Raw genomic sequence first — 20753 nt, forward strand, 5'->3', positions numbered from 1 at the left:
GTATGCATGTATGTGAGCTTTAAAAAAAATCCACTTCTTTAAACCCTTTAAACAAAAAAGGACAGAATCGCAGCACCAATAGCAAAAAGCTGGGACGCTGCCCAGTGAGCCAATCATGTTTGCGGTACACAGCAACCTATTTGTGCATGGAGCGTTCAGTTACAGTACAGCTCCATGAACTGAGCTGCTAGTGTTTGCTTAAATATAATGTCATTCGTAGCACTGCATTTTTCGGTGCTTCAGGGGACAATATATTTAAACAAACAGCACTATCCAGATGCATAGGTCCCTGCGCCCTGCAGGCCAACGGCCAACAGGATTTACCTAAAAGGGACCTGTGCCCAAGGTGCTGTGCCGAAATGTTTGGCGGTGAAAGTGCTGGGCCGGAATGTCCGGCTTTGTCATTATGTGTCAGTAGAGTCACATGAAGTGGGTGATCTGGAGTAGTACAAGTTGTTTACTTCCAAAATAAAAGCGGTCACCCACAGGGGTGTTCCTTTCACTCTATTGCTCTATGTAACCAGGCTCCCAAAATGCCCACCCTCAATACCCACGTTCTCATATTGTTTGTTTTCTCCCGCTGTGCTGGTCTTAGAGCAGGTTGTGTTAGTGCAGAGTGTCTTTTGTTATGCCTGTAGGGGGAGGTTGAGTGGATGCAACGGACTCTCAACAAATACAAGCACCAGAAAGGCTATTTTTGGGCAAGTCACATCTGTCTTCTGTGAATCTGTTTAGGCTCACATGTTGTGCATGCACTAGCGATCAGTGTGTGTGTGTGAAGGTGGACAAGCAGAGGTAGAGGCACAAAGCAGGTAACAATGTACCACTTGACCCACCTGTGAATCCACTCTAGTGTGTGCACTGGACTCCTTGTTGCCGCCATTCCAAAAACTGTTTAGCAAAACATTAGCTTCTCTTTTGCAGGTGTACTGGGCCATGGTGGTTGCTGTCTTTTGTGTTAGTCTGTAACTCTCTTGAACGCAAAAAAAGCCATCAAGCATCAGGCTGCCTTATTTACCCGACGCAAATGAAAGAACGAACTGGCTAGTCTTAATTATTCATTTTGCGCCGTCCCTTCCTCCAACGTACATTAGCTACCAATTTCTTGGACAGCACGCTATTGCTCCCTAGCTAGGTTTGTGCTATATAACCCAAATAAAACTGCAACACAAGCTTCCAAACACTTATTCTAAGTGGCAGCCTGGGCCCTTTCGTCTGAGGGACAGCGGAGTGCTTCTGCTTTGCTTAATTCTGGCCTTAGAAATAACTACATTTGAGATGGGGTGAAGATTGATTTTGGGACGTTTGTGGAAAACCCTAACTGCAGAAGAAGGGAGATTGTATCTTGTGTGTTCTTGAAGCATTGTACTGCACGATTTCCCTTTAACAGCCAGTTGTCCAGATAGGTAGGTCTTCTATTTGCAGATGTGCGACACTATTTCCAAAATCTTTGTGAATACACAAGGTGCCAATGTTATGCTAAAAGGAAGAACTTTGAACAATAGTGTCTTTGGCCTACCTTGACTCGAAAGAACTTTTGATGGTTCTGGAACACGTAAATATTAAAGTATGCATTTTTCATGTCCAGGTTCCCATGAAAGGGTATGACTTCTTGTACAATTGTCATTTGCAGCATTGCAGTTTTACAAACCTGCTTAATGGCCATTGGTCGAGTCATGGTCTCGGGCATCTGCCCTTTTTGTGGACTAAGAAGTAAATGGAATATATTTGTATGTTCATTTCATGTCAATGGACCTCTTTGATGTCCCCTTTTGTAGAAGTGCTGCCACATTTTTCCCTAACAGTATCTGATGTTCTCATTTAGTGTGGCTGTATTTTGGTGGTATTGTGTAGGGAGTTTCTTGACATTTTATACTCTACCTTTATTTTACTGTATCTGACACCCACTTGTCTGATCTGATCTCCTCCCATGAGTGGGCACAGTATTTTATGCAGCCTCCTAATGAAGCTGCATGGGTAGTCACTGTGTGTGTGTGGCTCTGCCTTCGGTGGTGAAACAGCACCACAATCTCTGCAGTGTTGTTTGTGCTACCTTGGAAGTACTGGTAGAGGGACTGTTGTGCCTGTAGCCATGTCTCATCTGTGGACTGACTATTTTGATATGCCGGTTGGAAGCATTGCAGCATTTGCGATCTGAAACTCCTTCTGTAAAAGGATGTCCCACTACGAACAGACCAGCAACAAGAAAATTGCCCTCAAGCTTTTAGAGACTACCCATGCAGCTTCAATAGGAGGTTGCATAAAATACTTCACCCACTCATGGGAGGAGATCAACCCTTAGGAGTTTTGTTTTATTAGCTGGGCTTGAGTCTCTGGCTTGAATCTTGTGATCCTCAAGCAAGCATACAGCTTTAAAACTGTTGGCTTATCTGCTTGGCACCATGATGTTTCCGTTGCATCACTTATTTTAATTAAGTTACTCACCATAGTGACTACCTTACTCCTAGTCCATAGTCCCCTTTCCTCCATACTTTTGGGACATTCCCTCCTGTGGGACGGGACCGGAGCACTTTTTGTAAAAAAAGCATCAAACTGAAAAATGTGTCGTCCTTCTCTTTTTACGCAGGGTACCGCACGCGGCTGTAACGCCGCGCTCCTTAGCTCCGCCCCGCACATCGTCCGTCAGTCCTTTTCTATCGCCAGGTCTGTGACCATTTAAGCAACAATAGAGGATACTTAGAGGGGACGGCGCTCGGGCGTATGGAGGAAAGGGGACTATGGACTAGGAGTAAGGTAGTCACTATGGTGAGTAACTCTATTATACTCCTACGTCCCGTCCCCTTTCCTCCATACTTTTGGGAGATCACCAAGCACTCCTTACAGGATAACAGGTGGATGGAACTCCTTTACTGAAAGAGGTTTTTAAGAACAGCTTTCCTGAACTGAGCATCAGCCCTGGAGCTCAGGTCTAAGCAGTAATGCTTCACAAAAGCTGATGGGGTTGCACACGTGGCTGCCTTGGCAATGGTTTCCCAGGGAACATAATTTTGGAAGGCAATGGCAGCTGCATTGCCCCGCACAAGATGGGCATGAATTCCCTTTGGAGGTTGAAGGCCATGAATGGAATACGCTTCAGTGATACAGGAAGCAATCCATCAGGAGATAGTTGCCTTCGAATCCGGCTTTCCTTTTGGGTCCCCAAAGGTCACCAAGAGCTGGGAAGAGCTCAGAAGATTAGATGTTCTGTCCAAATAAAACTTAAGGGCTCGCCTTACATCCAAATTATGCAGAACCCTCTCGGCATCTGAAGGCGGTTCTGGGAAGAAAACTGGTAAGGAAATAGACTGGTTCAGATGAAAATCAGATACCACCTTTGGAAGGAAAGAGGGATTGGGCCGCAGGACAACCTTATCCTTGTGAAATGTGAGGAATGGATGTTCTACCGGCAAGGCCTGAAGCTTGCTTACACGCCTTGCCGAAGTTACCGCAATCAGAACGGCCATTTTCCATGAAAGGAATTCCAAGTCTGCCGTAGCCATGGGCGGCAGAGGAGGTGCTACCGCCGGGGCGACAGGTGCCATGACAGGAACTGTCGGGGCAGGCAACGGAGTCTGAGGGCAGATTTTCCAAAGATGCCCTTAAAGTACTCCCTCATGGGATCAGAGTTCATTAGACTATGACATTTCCCAAAAAAGGCATCCTCTGCCAAGGCCTTAGGTGCCGGAGTGGGCAGAGGCCTCTCATGAGGAACATAACCTTACGACCGTAGAGAGGAGAGCTGCCAAGAGCGCCCGCCACCAACCGGGTCTACATAGACCAATGGAGCAGATGTAGGAGGAAGCAAGACGAATGTGGTAGTGGCATCTGAGCACGCCAGTCATAGGAAGGGCGGAACGGATTCACACTGTCGCGTGGATAAGGTTGTCCACCAAAAAGAAGGTTCCCAGCACCCGCAGACAATAGCATGAGTGTGAGGAAAGAATTCAAAATGGCCGTTGTAGACTACGCAGGAACGCCCGCATTTTGTGAACATCTGAGGAGAACTGCGTCACATGTGTAGATGAGGCAGTTGACTCCACAAATTGGTCAGGGGACTTGACTGAAATTTTTGCCTTGACCCAAGGATCCTCGGCAGAGCCGGTACTATGGGGCTTTGGATGTTTACTGGACATCCTGTCCCTTGAATTAGCGTCCAGAGGAGGAACCTCTGCAACACTGGTAACAGAGGAGTTACGGTCGACGACCTCTCCCTGTGCTCCCTCAACAGAACCGTTACCACCGCAAACACGGGAAAGTTGAGGAATCCACCTCACAGACAAGACCTTTACAGGCCTCTCAGTTCTGTTGGTACACACCTTAGCCTTTATTTCCTTGTATATGCACAATATTTGTTGTATCACTTGTGTTCTGATGTTGATAATTTATTTTCACACCAATATATGTACATGATCATATGCATCTCTGTATTGATGATGAACGAATTGTTGTGTCTACATCAATATCAGCCTTGAGAACGACCGAATGGTCGAAACACGTGCCAGCTGTGCTTAGAATAAATCACCTTGCACACATCCAATGGCTTCATCTTTATATATTCTATAATGTTGTCATGAATTCTGAAATGGAACTTTAAAGTATTGATGACTGTGATTCAGGTCTACTTGCGCATTACTAGTACACTTCACAAACCTGTACTGTCTATTACTTTTGAGGTACTAAGGGGAACCTCATGTGTACTGTCTGCTGCGTTTTGATGAGATTTCAGAAGTTGAGCGCACCACACACAGTTATCCCCCAACATTTTGTTGTAAGTATGGGAACACAGTAGCTAAATCAGGATCCCCAGGAGGCTGTCAACTCAGCCTAAGCAAGTCCCCTTTACACAGGAGCCTGCAACACTTCCTTCAAAGGGCCTACAAATAACAGAGTTGGACTTTGAGGAACAGGGTTTGGGAACCCCTAAAACCTGCACTGGGACGAATACTAAGAGACCAATAAGAGGAGAAGCACCAGTGTGATGTAAGACTCCAAGGGGGAGAGTCCCATCAAAGAATTTGTTTTGAAGACGTTTTACTTGCCTTTTTCCAACCCAGTTTATTATTTTGCCCAACCTATACACAATCCCCAAATAAAACCATGTTACATCTTACTTTTGAGTTTGGGTTGTTTGTAGATTCCCGGTGGCCATCCCGACAATGAGTCAGGATGTCCAATCAATTATTCCTTAGTAGATTGCACATCTAAAATATGTGCACATAAGCTACCCTGACATTCTTACAGTTGCAGCACAAATCAGAGTCTGCAAGCTTACAATATAACTTCAGTGGCAGCAACCAGCATAGTTGGAAGATAACACCTTGTTGGATATACGGACAGAGCTATGTCTGGGCCCAGACAGTGCCATAGAGGCCATGATTAAGCTGTATTGGCAGAGTAGCGCATGTGTATTGGCGACAGGTGGTCTTTCAGTGCTGAAATACCACATTTTGCTTTAAATTGGTATTCAAATGTAATGACCAAGATCGTCATAGAATGTACAGATGTGCACATATAGGTGATCACACACTCTGCACGCCCCCAGAACAAGAAGAGCAGATGGTGCTGTGGGCCACGAGATAGACAGAAGGTATGTTGTGGATCCATGTGGGTCCTGCAGTTCGGAAGTATATAGAAGAATTGTTTAGGCTCCCAGTACAGAAATAGGTGACAGGCTTCCATGCAACATCAATGTGCACCGCCAGAGGAGGGAGTCTTTGAGATGGAAGAGGTGAACAGGCAAAGCCTTTGTGCTGGGTGGCCCCATATTTGGGAAAGCAGGTGCCACAGATTTGGATTGAGGTACATTAGCAGATCTTTCACAGTGTCAAAGGGCAACAGGTGGTGTAGGCGTGTAGGACTAAAAAACCTTGGCAGAGATGGAAGTGGATACCATTATGGTACAGATTGGGTGCAATGTAGGTCAGGATTTGAGATTATTGGCAGTGCTGTCCATGGCGTTATCTTGCGGAAGGCAAGTTGAAAAGCAGCGTTACATCTTTCCATTGTTCCCAGTACTGACCATGCTGTCAAGGTTTAGTTCAAGTGAGGACTGACAATGACCAGGACAGCCATGTATGGTTCTAATACTGGGTTGCCAGGGTAGGGATCAAGGATTTGTAACAAGAGTTGTCGATTAGCTGCAGTTGGGGGGGCTGTGTAGTACTGGCAAGAATAAAGATAGAGCTGCATTGCAAAGCTGTGCAAGATTTACAGTACTGGGATTGCAGGATGTGGTACATGCCAGGGTGAAAGTATACTTGCAGAATTCTAGACTGCATTCCAGTACTGGGCTGGCAGAAGCTGGTACCAGTCTAGATTGAGTAGTGCTGAACTGTGTATGCTTTCCAGTACTGTTTGAAGGACATTTTAGAATTGCCCAGACAGTGCGTGGCAACATTGTTTTTCATGTCTGTGCAACTTTAACCCTTCATGGAAGTCAAATTCATCAAACAAATTCAAATATTTAAAACGTCCAAACCAGAAAGTAATAACACACATATTTATTTGTGTTTAGCTGTAGTTTCTAGGATTCATCTGTATAAAATGCTAGAATAAATGTGTCATTCAACTACAGTAAAAGATGCTTTGAACACAATTAGGATTCTTTCTAGCTGTATTCATTAGTCATTGATAAACAGTTCGCAACATTGGTGCAAAATAGTTTATACATTCTGTTAGGGCTTTATTATGATTATCAGTATGCAAAGAAGCCCAGAGAGCGGGGCTTTACAAAAAGAATGTATAATTAATTATATATATCACAGGCAGAGAAATAGACTTCCAACAGAGTAAGAACCACAAACAAATCCTCAATAAAATGTGCCACGTGGCGGCCTCAGAGGGGAATAAGGGGGGAAAGATGTCAACATTCTTATGATTTCTTTTATTGTGTTTCTGTTATGAAATAAAAAGAAGGCTTGCAAATTTCCCGAGGAAATCTCTCTTGTACAGATTAATGTGGACTTAATTTCCTTCTAGCCCCACCTGCTATAGAAAACTAAAATTATGTATATAATCTCTTGGCCCAGCCTGTAATGACTTAAAGAACCGTTTTTATCATTTCACCACATATTATTTAATGCTATGTTACATTGCTATTTGAAGGATCCCAAACACCTTTCATTGAATACCACCTGTATACAGAATCTGTGAAGTGTTGCATGTTTTCACTTCAATGTGGCCCGTTATACAGAATTAAATATTTGGATAATTTTCTGTAATGTCAAGCACTTGTATGGAATTACTTCTTTAACCCTTTCAGTACTCTTCAATGTATTCATGTGCGCATAAAAAGTGGTTGATTTGCCTTTAAGAAGTTGCGCCTCCCCCAAACCCAGACCCTGGCATATAGGTTCTCCGGGATGCCAGCATCTGAGATTCATAGTCATAATGAACCTTTATAAAATGTTTCTCTAGTTCAAAAAGCTTACATGAAGATCTGGAACATCTTGTCAAATTAGGAGAGCAGGTCTTTGCAGCATGAGAGGTGGCACATGATCTCTTGATTGAGGCAAGCTTTGACTCTGAGATATAGTTTGAACAGTTTACCTGTGGCTGAAAGACTTCCTTGATGTGCCTCCCATAGTGTACTATCAAGACCCTCAGCACCAATCTGCATTAACCTCTTGTGCATTCTGCAGCGCTTTTAGACTTCAGGCATGTAAACTTCCATGTCCCTATACATCCTGTCCTTATTGACTAATGACAGAACATGCTTACAATTTAAAAGAAATACATTACTTCTGACCTAGAATAACTTGGTAGAGGTGAATAGAAATGTTAAAATGCACCCTTCTGAGCGCTGGCTAGTGTTTGCATCACAGGGGTTTCTGTTTACTAAAGAAGAAGGTAGGGTCTGCAAGTCTCTCTCTGCTTCTGGAACATTCAAAGAATGACCCGACACCCTCCAAGAAGCTTGTGCTACATATCAATGAGGGCTGTCTGTTGCCTACTCGGGCCAGCACAGCTGCTGCTAGGGATTTCAGTGCAGCACTTATCTATGCACCACAGTACACTGGAGCACCATTCAATTGGCCAAGAGAGTGGACTCTGGGCACAGGGCCACACACAAAGTAAGCACAAAGAAAACAGGAGAAAGCAAATATAAGGAGAGAACATGCAAATAAGGACAGCAATAAAAAAGACAAAAAAGAAAAGCAGAATTAAATGGAGAAAAACAATATGCAGAAAAATCAACCACCACTAGGATTTGGGGAATGGGGAACAGTAAGGAGACAATTAGTGGAACATGGCCTCATGTTGTAGCTGACCTCCTAGGTGACTTACAAACTCCTTATTACATACACTCAGTAGTACTCTCTGCACTATATGTGAGCTAAGCATGTACGCAAGTGTTATTATAAAATGCTTAAAGGCACAGGGCCCATTTCTGGACAACAGGGCTGCAGAAATTGGGGCAGACAGAGAGCTGAAAATTGTAACTCTGGTGCCCACAATACACACAGCATGAGCAGTCACACTGAAACATTTTTCCTGCACCAAACAGATAGCAGTGCAAGCTTCCCTCGTACATGCTGGCAGAGCACCTGCACTGCAGGTTTCCGTACGCACAAAGTTACAGCTTCTCCACTTAATGAGCTTGGCCACTAATATGGGGGTTGGAGGAACATGTATAGTCCATGCTCCATCTTTCCTGAGCACTTTCATCTGAAACTGCAGGCAGGAGACAATTGTAATCTTGTAATCGTGTTTTTGGTAAGGTGACTAACTGCAGTGAGGGTAGGTTTACCGTGTGGAGCTTTCGAATTAGAAAAGAAATATGGTACAAGTTACTTACCTGCAACTCTTGTTCTCTAGCATGGGACTTGCATGGATTCACATGCTCAGGAATATTCCCTGTTGTCAGGCTGTGAATCCTCAGTAAAAAAGAAAGCGGTCTAGCTTTAAGCCAATGAAAAGAGCTAGAGGTAAGTAACTTGTACCTTCTCCAGCATGGGGTCTTGCATGAATTCACATGCTCATGAATCCAATTACACAGCAGCACATATACACAACCATGGGAGGTGGCAAGGCTCACAGAAGCAATACACTTACCCCTGGAACGGACTCACCTCAAACTTAACAGGTTGTGTAGCACCGCTTGGCCAACCCGGGACTCCTCCCTGGAACCCTTGTTGACACAGTACAATCTTGTGAAGGTGTGGTTAGCCCTCCACATAGCAGCCCTGCAGATGTCGAGCAGGGGAACACCAGAGAAAAACACAGTCATCACTGCGATGGCTCTGGTGGAGTGGGCTCTTGGCTGGCCTGGAAGCGGTCTGTTGGCCAGACAATGGCAACGCATGATACAGCTGGAGAGCCACCTGGAGATGGAAGCCTTAGACAGTGCCCTCCCATTTCTCACAGATCCAAAATGAATGAAAAGCCTAGCGACATCAGAAGTTGGATGGTCTCCGCTGTGTGCTGGGTTGTCAGAGCGTGGGAGCGGGACTGAATGAGCCAATCGCCCAGGCAAGGGTAGACGTGGATTCCCTTGTGCCGTAGATGCGCTGCCACCAGGGCCAAGCCTTTGGTGAACACCCTTAAAGCCGATTTCAGGCTGAAGGGAAGGGCCCTAAAAGGGTAATGTTTTCCCATGACGACAAAACATAGGAACTTCCGGTGCTTGTGATGAATGGGGATGTGGAAGTATGTCTCCTCCAAGTCGAGAGTTGCCAAAAATGCCCTTCCTCCAGCTGGTCGAGCACAGGCTGCAGCGTGACCCTCCTGAACTTTTGGGATTTGAGAAACTTGTTGAGGCGCTGCAAGTCTAGGATTAGTCGCCACCCTCCTGACTTCTTCTTTACCAGAAAGTATCTGGAGTACACTTTGGAGCCCTGGAGGTGCTGAGGGACTGGTTCTATTGCCCCTTTGCAAAGCATGGCTTGGATCTCCTGCAGCAGCAGCAGCACCATGTGCAACTCTTGACGTGCGACCGAAGGAATGCAGAGGTACCTGTCTTGAAATTCCAAAGTGTGCCCCTGCTGCAGAATGTTCAGCACCCATTTGTCTGTGGCGATCTTGATAGTCAGCCTTCTCCTGGGGTGCAGAAGTGGGGGCACGGGTCATGGGCCTGTTTAGGCCTGCTTCTGCGTCATGGATAGGGGGCAACAACGATGCTGGGTGACACTGTCAAAGGCAGGGGAGTGATCCCTATAAGCCTCCTGGGTGGTGGAGCGGGAGGGCTGGCGATAGGGGGTGGTGTAACCCTTGGATGATCTGGAGACTGTTCCCTTCGGGGAATGAAAAGACGGCCTCCTCTGCTGTCCCCAGAGAGCACACAATCTCTGTGTAGGTCTTGATGGCCTGGAGATTTTCATCTAACACTTTTCCAACTAGGTTGTCCCCATCCAACAGCGTGTCGATGACTTTGGTCTGCACATCTGTGTGGAAATGGGTAGCTTTTAGCCCACCTTGGCAGCGAAGAACCACACCATTCCTCAACTGGCGGAAGACGGAGTCCACAATGTTGAAAGGAACAGTGATGGCGTGTACCACAGCTCCCTGTCGTACCTTGACAGGATGGCGAGGGCCTTGATGGTGGAAGCTGCCGTGGTGATAATGCGCTTCCCTGCAGCATCAAGCTTCTTGACCTCCTGATCTGGAGGCACAATGGACGACGCAGAGAGGTTGAAGGACCTCTTTCTGGCAGCGACCAATACCACTGAATCCAGAGAAGGCAGAGACCTGAGGTACCTATAGGCTCAGTCTGGAACCCAGTATTTCTTTTCCAACCGGCTACGCTTTGAGACCTGAGGCACCTAGGGGCCGAGTCTGGATCCTGGTATTTCTTCTCCAACTTGTCACGCTTAGCAGGCGTGGTATTAGGAGCCTTCATGAACGCTAAGCCATCCTTCCTTATGTCATCCAAAAAAGGGATCAATCCGATGGTCTTTTTGGAGGATTCCCGCTGCTCAAAGAGGAAACCCTCCTTTTTCTTCTCTTCTGTCACCAGGTGGAAGAGTTTGGCAGCTTTCGAAACGATGCAGCGGAAATAGCCAATGTCGTCCGAGGGAGCGTCCCTGGCGGGCTCATCGTCATCCAGAGGTTACCCATCCCTGGGAACGTAGCCGTCAAACTCATCTGTATGAGTACTGGTGGTGTCGGTGTCTGTGCCAGTTTGAACTGGCTCCACCACCACGGTAGGGAGAGCCGCTGGGGCAGGCCGAGTGGTAACAGGGGCCTTGTGAGGCGGTGTCAGCTGATGCTGAGGGACCTTGCTGAACTCATGGCCGGATTCTCTGTTGAATTTCTGCCACTAGTGTGTGGCGGGTGGTAAGGATATCCAAGGACATGTCTCTTGGCGCAGGAGCAGGTGCAGCCAGTACAGCAGAAGCAGGAACTGGGCCTGAGCCCCTTGGAGGGCTAAACGGCTGGGAAAGCCCACCTGTCAGTGACCCCTGATAAGGCATGGGTAGAATGGGGTTGGGTTCTCCATGGTCTCCTTCCTGATCCTAATAGAAATCTTCTGACAGGCCCTCTTCAGAACTGGTGTAGATAGCGACTCTCTGGGGGATACCAGAGGAGCCAGAGTAAAGAGTGGGACAGCCTTGGTGGGCCTGGGTAGGAATTCCAGAGCCGGAAGTATGTCTCTCACCAGATCTGAGCCCTTTGGAAAGGAGGCGACAATTAGGGCCTGCAGAGCAGGAATAGGTGCCGTCGACAGGATCGCCGTTGGAACTGCTGATGGTGTTCTAGGAGGCAGAGATACCATCGGCATGGTGATCGTTGAAGAGGTAAAGGTCATGAGCCCTTCGGGGTAGCAGCTGTCAAAGGAAGACTTGACTTCGCAGTCAAGAGTCATCGACGAGGCGACGGTCAGTATAGATGAAGTTGTCGACAACGCTTGTGTCGATGAGGACATCGACGACGATGGAACCGGAGACGGTTCTTAAGATGACTTGCTCGTCTTTGACGACGACCTGTGCTTGGATGATGAGGCCAGCAATTTTCTTGCGGACGGAGGTAACCCACCAGCCGGTAGGCTAACCCTTCTCAGAACTGGGCCCCACAGCCGTGGAGAACGTTGACAAAGAAGCTGACAGAGCGTGGGATTTTGCCTTCTTTTGGATCTTCGCCAGGGAAGCATCAGCAAGAGCCCTCAACCTCTTCTTACCAGAGGGAGTACGCTCAATGGGCCTGTCGGACCTGGAAGTGGCACGAATACGCCTTGAGGCTGCGTCAGAGGCCTTACCTTTCCTCGATCCATGTCACTAACCTCTGGTGGCGGTCCTACTGAGTCTTTGATAAAAAGGATTGACAGATTGAGCATCCATTCATGTCGTGGTCAGGATGCAGACAGCAAATGCACTTTAAGTGCTGATCCTTGATAAAGGTATTCTTCAGGCCGCAGAAAGAGGCTTTTCTTCGTGGCATCTGCCATGTTCGAGGTGTCGAGTGTAGGCCCAAGCCTGCGCCTGTGGCGCCACAGGCTGAAGATCCAACAGTGGATGGAAGATTTTCACTGACAATGTGTCCTTGCTGCCAGTAGTCGTCACGTGATGGTTGATGATGAAGAGATGGAAGATTTCTTCAAAAACAGCGAAAAACTAACGGGTTTCGAGGAGCGAAGCACAAGGACTCCCAACACTAGAAACATGCAGTAAAATATGAAGATGACCACCACGGGTGGAGCTTAGGAGAAGTGTCATTGGCTGGGGGCAGTATCGCCAAAGGAACACTGATAGGCTATAGAGGAGATGATCAGTTTTAGTTTAAAGCTAAACAGCTTTCTTTTTTACAGAGGAGTCCCAGTCTGACAACAGGGAATATTCATGAGCATGTGAATACATGGAAGACCCCATGCGGGAGAAGGGGGCATTGGGCACAACCAGCCCTCCATATGATTATGTACAATTTAAACAAACATTAAAGAAGATTGTGTCACAGAGGCTGTAATGGACAGGCCACACCTTGTGTCATCTTTTAGGGTTCTCCACTGGAATGCCTGCTCCACATCAGCTTATGCTATCGAGATGCGGGCATCACTACAAAACATTGCAGACGATTACTGCAAGGAAGAAAACCTCGAATGGAAAATACAGAGATTACACAAACAAATAGATGGGGGTTGGGTTGTGGTATTTATTAAAATCGGGAAAAGGGGCGCTGCGGGGGTCTCCCCACACATTTAAAATATCTAAAAACGGTTTTACATTAGAGGTTTTCGACCTTGCAGTAAAAAATGCATGGTTTTCATGTAGATCAGAGATGCGCAGATTATAATACAATGCTCACAGATGTAGCCGTAAACTAGTATGGACAAAATTGGGTTCAAGATCTCATGGCCCTGCATCCACCTGCTTCCTGCTAATCAAGGACTTGGGCAACTGCCTGGAAATAAGAAATCTGGGACAGCCACATGGTACCCAGAGTGATGGGAACGTAAATGTGATATCAGGGACCAAGTATCATGATCTGATGATGCCACCAATAAGTGGCAATTCCTAGCCGAGTCCAAGGGAGCCTCTTCATTTAACGTCACACTTAAGGTCCGCTTGAACGTGCATGCTTTGAAAGGGCTGAACCGGCACATAATACGGTTCTGCATTCTGAACCCACGCGCTCTCCTACTGCCCTACGTGGAGTAGTTTCCGTACCCTTATCCCACTAAAACATTGCCTTACCTAATATTTGTTCTCACAACTCTTGATTTGAGGTTCACTGCTTCGTGGAGCTATGTGTTGGCACCCGCCAACCTATATTTGTCAACCAGACAATTCTTCTAATCTCCTGGTTCTTAAATTCAACGATGATTACTTTGGCCAGCGTACGATTCCCATTTCAGAGGGATTTTGCGGATGCTTTGCTTAGCTAGTCCTGTAACCATTTCGGTTTTATAGTTTCTTAATAGCATTAACCTACCCATGTCTTGTCTACAGATCTTTATATAGGTTTTGGTGCATCTTTACTCTGGCTATTTTCCTTTGCTTCAGCAGCAGCACCTGATTGCTTGTGTGTTTTCGATGGAGCTGTTACTGAATTTACTAGCCTCGTCTTTGAGTTAGGTTCATTGCTCACATATGTTATTAATGTTTTGGTATTGTTTCCAGTGTTTGGTTGTTATATACCTCCTTAGTCTCCTTTTCTGTATTTTGAAAGTAGTAGCAGATAGGCCAGTCTTGTGTAACTGACTATTTTATTTCCTGCTATTTCCTATCAGCTTCACGGATATCAATGTGGTTCTGTCTTAACAAAGGTTGGTGTTGGGTGCTGCAATGCAACATTAGGGTCATATGCTTTGGGGCACTAGAGTACATGCCATACAAAACTGGTAATGATTATTTATCACACTGGTGTGCACCAATGAGGATATGGGTTCCTGCCTGTTGAGTGTTACGGGTACTCTAGCCTATCCCTACCTGTATTTTCATTCAGGTTTTACAATGGCCGAAGCATTGCAGGTCATAAAAACACTCTTGCCACCACCGATTGTTCTTGCATCCGAAGGGTAAGGAGTGCGATGACTGCAACAACTGAAAATTGATGGGTCTGGGGATATTTTCAACCTTGCAGTGCGATAGCCAGCTACTATTCCCATCATATTTGTGTTCAAATGGAGCACAGTGCTATTAAAAGACAAGCGACAATTGTCATTATTGAGCCACTGATAACCAGGCTTGACTCTTCCAACACACTTTCCTAGGGCATTTTGGAAGAGCCCACTGTGAGCCTTCAGGGTCCTTGAATAATTTAGTTAGTTCCCGACATAGTCCTTCCATTCACTGCCAGATGATGCTGTTACTGCCCCCGGCCCCAACAATACTGATTATTTTCAAAACATGATTGGCCCACTGAGATTTCTACTCAACCCTTGGCTATGGGGGAAAACAGGCGTATGCTGATGGGCACTTCTCATGCGCCCAATCTTTGGTATTGGTCACCGGAAGCAGACTCAGAATCCACTGGTGGGGATGGTGCCAGGTCTTTAACCCAACTTTCCTTCTCTGGAACTTGCCCCCCATCTCTAGTCATTTTTATACACAGCTTATATAGCCATCAATTGACCTACACATTTTATGTGATAACTCTACAAAGTGGGCTTTGTCAGTCTCAAATCATCACTGTGCCATCAAGAAACAGGATCAAAAGATCATCATGCATTACAGGTGAATAAGCTCTACTGTTAAATGGGCTAGAGATCAATGCAATTTGTCAAAGGATAGAGATATTACACAGAACCGCATGCAACCGGTCTTGGGATCAGCTCCCATTTAACAGTACTGAACATAACCTCTCCATACAAGATGGTTTCATAGTAGTGTGTTATGCATAAAAATGCACCTGGACATACATAGCTGGGGCCCTAGCAACTGATTGGGTAGGGGCCTCTGGGACAAGAGGAGTATGAGCCAGATCCCCAGTATACACACATAGGGGCAATATTGCTCTCAAATTAGACAGAGTAGGAAAGATGCTGCAGGATCTACACATCATAAAGAGAGAACTTGGAACCAGTGTGGGGGAGGTCAGTCGACAGCAATTCTAACCCCAGCATAATGACGACTGATGAAAGTGAACTTATGCAATGTGTTCCCTCGTAGTACAGGCAACATTAGAACCCTTCCTGCACGGTATGACAGTAGAGGTGGTCATCATAAACTTGGCGCTCTAATTCACTGTAGGTCGCTGAACACGTTGGGCATTTCAGCGTATGCTCCATTTCAATGTGTAAGGCCACCAGATCTTCTTCCATCTCCTTTCCACACATTAAACAGGTCTCAGTTTCCTAAAATGCAAATACCAAAGTAATCAGCCACCTTCCAAAAATGGAACATGTACATTAGCGGGGACAACACACACAGGCATTTCTCACAACAGGTCTGTGCAGTCAATGTACAGAATACAAGGCTGTTCGTTTCGCAGAAATGGGCCACTACCAATGGATATTACCTGGGGTCGCAGTAGCCTAGTTACCAAGAGTGCCATGCAACTATAGAAGACCTTGGGATGTAACCTGCAGGTCACAGTTTGTAATCCAAGCATGGCAGACTAAAATAATAGTGGGTATATTTGTGAGAAAGAAGTGGAAGAATGAGAATTGGGGAAGAGAGCGATAGAGAGAGAGAGGGAGTGAGAGAGCAAGAGAAGAACAAGTTACTTAACCGTGGTAACGTTCTTTGGACTGGATGTTCCTCCCTTGTATTCATCATCTTTAGATATCTTCCTTGCAAGCGTCAGCTGCTTTGGAATTTCTTTTCGGCCAAGGGCACTGTGCGTTGATGTGGTCGACTCGATGTCCCTTGAGGGCCTCAGTCTTGAGTTGGACGTCATCGCAGGTATAAATAACAAGCACAGCACCCGTAACTTCAGTTCCGTTTTTGCACCTTCTTATCACAGTATTACCGGCATCAGCATGTCAAAGACTGTATCAGACAATGAAGGAGTGCAAGGTGTAATGCATGGAACTGTGAGGTAGGCTGGGAGGGGCAATAAGGACTACGTGCGGAACATTCAAATAACTTGTTCTTCGAATAGATTGTGTCAAAGCAGTATACTGTTTGGAGGAGGGACTACGAATTTTCTAATCATAAATTGAATTCTCAGGTTGTCATGGATAGAATGCAGAGCCTCCTTCTTGGCCTGAAGCAGAGTCCAGGAAGTAGCGTTTTGTGAAGGTATGAATGGTAGATGTAAGAAAGGCATGGTATCAAAGCAAGACAGACACAAGTGATTACAGTTCAAGGGTGTTTAATAAACAGTAAACTGGGTGAGATAAGGAACAAGTTACTTACCTGTAACTGTTGTTCTCCAGCATGGGTCTGGCATGGATTCACATGCTCATGAATATTCCCCGTCGTCAGGCTGGGAATCCTCGGTAAAGAAAAAATCAGTATCAGTTTTGTTTCTGATCTGTCTTTCGTAGTAGTAACCAATCACTGATCTCTGCGTCATACTGACCACAGCCAATGACTGCCCTCTCCCTAAGCCCCGCCTCTGGCAGCCATCTTCAGATTTGGTAGCACGTGAAGTGGCAGTATGACCAAGTGAAGAGCCGCAGAGGGGTAGGCGGGAGGGTTCGCATGTGAATCCATGCCAGACCCATGCTGGAGAACAACAGTTACAGGTAAGTAACTTGTTCCTTCTCCAGCATGGGGTCTGGCATGGATTCACATGCTCATGAATAAAGAATACATAGCAGTACACACATGCACAACCACGGGAGGTGGCAAAGGCTCAACATTAAGCATTACATCAAACTCAACATTAAGCAATTCTTACCTCCTCACCAGGCTCACCTAAGGCGAACAGGTTGCGCAGCACTGCTTGGCCGACCCTGGACTCTTCCCTGGAATCCCGATCGACGCAGTAGAATTTCGTGAAGGTGTGCGTCGACCTCCACGTAGCAGCCCTGCAGATGTCCAGCAAGGGCACACCAGATAGGAACGCCGTGGTAGCTGCGATCGCTCTTGTGGAATGGGCTCTCGGACGGCCAGGCAGCGGTCGGTTTGCCAACCGATGACAGTACATGATACAGCCCGAGAGCCATCTGGAAATGGAGGCCTTCGAGAGAGCCTTCCCCCGATTGACAGGTCCAAAGTTCACAAAAAGTTGTGACGTCTTCCGAAAACACTTCGTGCGGTCCACGTAGAACTTCAGCGCTCTAGCCCCATCCAGCGAGTGCAAAGTCCTTTCGGCCGGCGACGAAGGCGACGGGAAGAAAACAGGCAACACCAAGGGTTCGTTGAGGTGGAAGTCCGACGGCACCTTGGGCATGAAGGAGGGGTGCGTCCTGAGCACTACCCTCGTGTCGTGAAAAGTCAAGTACGGGGGCTTGCAGGAAAGGGCCTGGATCTCTCCCACTCTTCGTGCGGAGGTGATGGCCACAAGAAACGCTGTTTTCCACGACAAGAACTTCAACGGAGCCGAGTGCAGAGGCTCGAATGGAGGTCCCATGAGTTTGGTCAGCACCACGTTGAGCTCCCACGCCGGGGCCGGAGCCTTCACCGGCGGGAACGATCTGAACAGTCCCTTCATGAATTCTTTCACCAGACGATGAGACCGCAAAGACGTCCGCCCCGTGCTTCTGGTGTATCGGGAGATCGCAGCAAGATGAATCTTGATGGACGCGTGCGCCAGTCCAGCCTTGGCCAGCGTCAGAAGGTACGGCAGTACCTGGGGAGCTAAGCCGTAGAGGGTTATTCCTCTGTGCGTGGCACCAGACAGAGAACCTCTTCCATTTGTGTCCATAGCATTTAAGAGTTGAGGACGCCCTGGCCTTTGCAAGAACCTCTCTGCAGTCGGCCGGTATGTCGTAGCCTCCAAACTCTAACGCTGCAGGAGCCAGGCCTGCAAGTTCAGCGACTTCGGGTCGTGATGGAGGATGGCGCCTCCTTCCCTGGAGAGAAGATCCGCGTCCACTGGCAGCTTGATTGACGGGGACGCTGACAAGTCCAGAAGATCCGGGAACCATATCTGCCTGGGCCACGCAGGTGCGGCGAGGATCATCCTGCACCGTGACCTCTTGAGCTGGTTGATGAGCCGGATCAGCAACGGCAATGGAGGGAACGCGTATAGAAACAGGCCCTTCCAGGGGAACGAGAAAGCATCGCCCATGCTCCTCGGCTGGGGAAACCTGCTGGCGAATCTCCGGCACTTGGAGTTTGTCGCCGTCGCGAACAGATCGATCTGGGGTGTGCCCCACCGTCGGAAGAGGCGGTCCACTAGATCCTGTCGTAGTTCCCACTCGTGGCACGAGCGCAGCTCTCTGCTGAGCGAGTCGGCGATGGTGTTTTTTATCCCTGCCAGATGAAACGGCACCAGAAACATCCCTTGGGCGACGGCCCAATGCCACAGATCCTGCGCATCCTTGAACAGGGCTGTGGATCTGGTATCGCCCTGCTTCCTGATGCAGAACATGGTGGTGTTGTCGGTGCAGATCCTCACCACCTTGCCCTTGAAGGATGGAAGAAAGGACCTGAGGGCCCAAAACACTGCACGGAGCTCCAGGACGTTGATATGGAGGGACTTCTCCGTCGGAAGCCAAAGGCCTCTCGCGTGCAGATTTTCGGTGTGTGCTCCCCACCCTTCCAGGGAGGCATCCGTGGTCACTGTCTCCTGGTGGCTGGGGGTCTGGAAGTCCATGCCCGCCGTCAGATGCGCGCGGGTGCCCCACCACCGGATCGCTCGTTGGAAACTCTTGTCGAGTGTGATCCTCTCCTCGAAGCTGCCCGTCGTCTGGATCCAGCGCGCGTCCAGGAACTCCTGCAACGGGCGCATCCGGAGCCTGCACAGGCGGATGAGATAAATGCAAGAAGACATCATTCCGAGGAGGGACTTGATGGACCTCACCCTGGCCGCGTCCGCAACCAGCATCCGCTGCACCTTGCCCAAGATGGCCCTCGTCCTTTCCTCCGACGGAGAGGCCAGAAGCGACACTGTGTCGAGCTTCGCTCCCAGAAACAGTGCGTCTTGCGCGGGCACCAGGTGGGACTTGGCGTAGTTTATGGAGAATCCCAGGTCCGTGAGTAGTTGGACGGTCCTTGCCGTGTGCTCCACGGCGAGCTCCTTCGTCTTTGCTCGGATGAGCCAGTCGTCCAGGTAGGGGTAGACGTGGATCCCCTCTCGGCGCAGCTGCGCCGCCACCGGTGCAAGGCACTTGGTGAACACCCTGGGTGCCAACCTCAATCCGAAGGGAAGGGCTCTGAACTGGTAGTGACGCCCTTGGACCACGAACCTGAGAAACTTTCGGTGTCCCTTTAGGATGGGAATATGGAAGTAGGCATCCTCCAAATCCAACGACGACAGGAAATCGCCCTCCTCCAGTTGACCCAGGACGTGTTGGAGGGTGACCATCCGGAACTTCTGTGCCTTGATGAATTTGTTCAGTCGTCGTAGGTCCAGGATGGGACGCCATCCTCCCGTCTTCTTCTTCACGAGGAAGTATCTTGAGTAAACTCCGGAGCCCCGAAGCCTCTTTGGGACGAGCTCGATGGCGCCCTTCTTGAGCATCGCCTTTACCTCCAAGAGAAGTTGAGGGACGTGATGTTCTTTCCTGGCCACAGGGGGGACGCGCGGGCACCTCTTTAGAAACTCGAGCGCGTGACCCTGAGCTAGGGCGTCCAGCACCCAACGGTCGGTGGAGATGGACTCCCACGCGCTGACGAAGCTCGCCAGCCGGCCTCCCACCGGGGTGCTTCGGTGGGAGCCCGACCCCACGGCCGGTTCAGTCCTGCTTCGACGAGGCTTTGCCGCCTTGTCCTCCTTGGCGACGACGGCGGGGTCTGCCTGACTTTCCTCGACCCCTGTAAGCTTCCTGTGACGACAAACGGGCCGCTTGACGGTAGGTGGAAAATCCGCCGCTGGAACCTTTGTAGGCACCCTGTTTGCCTCCACCGCTCCGAAAGGGCGGCTGCCGTTGCTGGAGAACCCCAAGAGCCCGGGCCGTCTCCGTGTCCGCCTTGATGGCTTGAAGGGAATCGTCCAGTCAGTCAGTAGCCTTGAGCCATCCACGCCGCCTAAGGCACATGCCGTTGCCCAACTGGCGAAATCCAGTGTCAGCGATGTCCGTCGCAATCGTAATGGCGTGGTCCGATGCCACCTCTCCTTCCTGCAAGATCTCTAGGGCTTCCGCCCTCTTGTCGTCTGGTAGGAAGTCCAGCAGGGGGGCCAGTTTGTACCACAACACCCTGTCGTAGCGGGCTACGATAGCCAAGGCGTTGGCCGCCTTAATCGTCGTCGCTGCCGACGAGATGACTCTGCGTCCCATCGTGTCTAATTTCTTTCCCTCGCCGTCCGGCGGGGCGGTTGATGTA

At 48.4% G+C, this 20753-nt stretch overlaps 1 protein-coding gene across 4 annotated transcripts in view; it reads right to left on the reverse strand.

Annotated features, from left to right (window-relative positions):
* Positions 1-6485: 6485 nt before the first annotated feature.
* The window catches only part of CALCOCO2 (calcium binding and coiled-coil domain 2), a 746974-nt gene continuing 732706 nt past the window's right edge, over positions 6486-20753 (reverse strand). For all 4 annotated transcript variants that reach the window (XM_069634588.1, XM_069634584.1, XM_069634582.1 and 1 more), the window contains one exon: positions 6486-15727. In XM_069634588.1, coding sequence (XP_069490689.1) covers positions 15554-15727 — 174 coding nt within the window. In that variant the 3' untranslated portion in view covers positions 6486-15553. The remainder of the gene's footprint in view (positions 15728-20753) is intronic.

This window comes from Ambystoma mexicanum, chromosome 13 (genome assembly GCF_040938575.1).
Source record: "Ambystoma mexicanum isolate Mex_15411 chromosome 13, UKY_AmexF1_1, whole genome shotgun sequence".
Lineage (NCBI taxonomy): Eukaryota > Metazoa > Chordata > Amphibia > Caudata > Ambystomatidae > Ambystoma > Ambystoma mexicanum.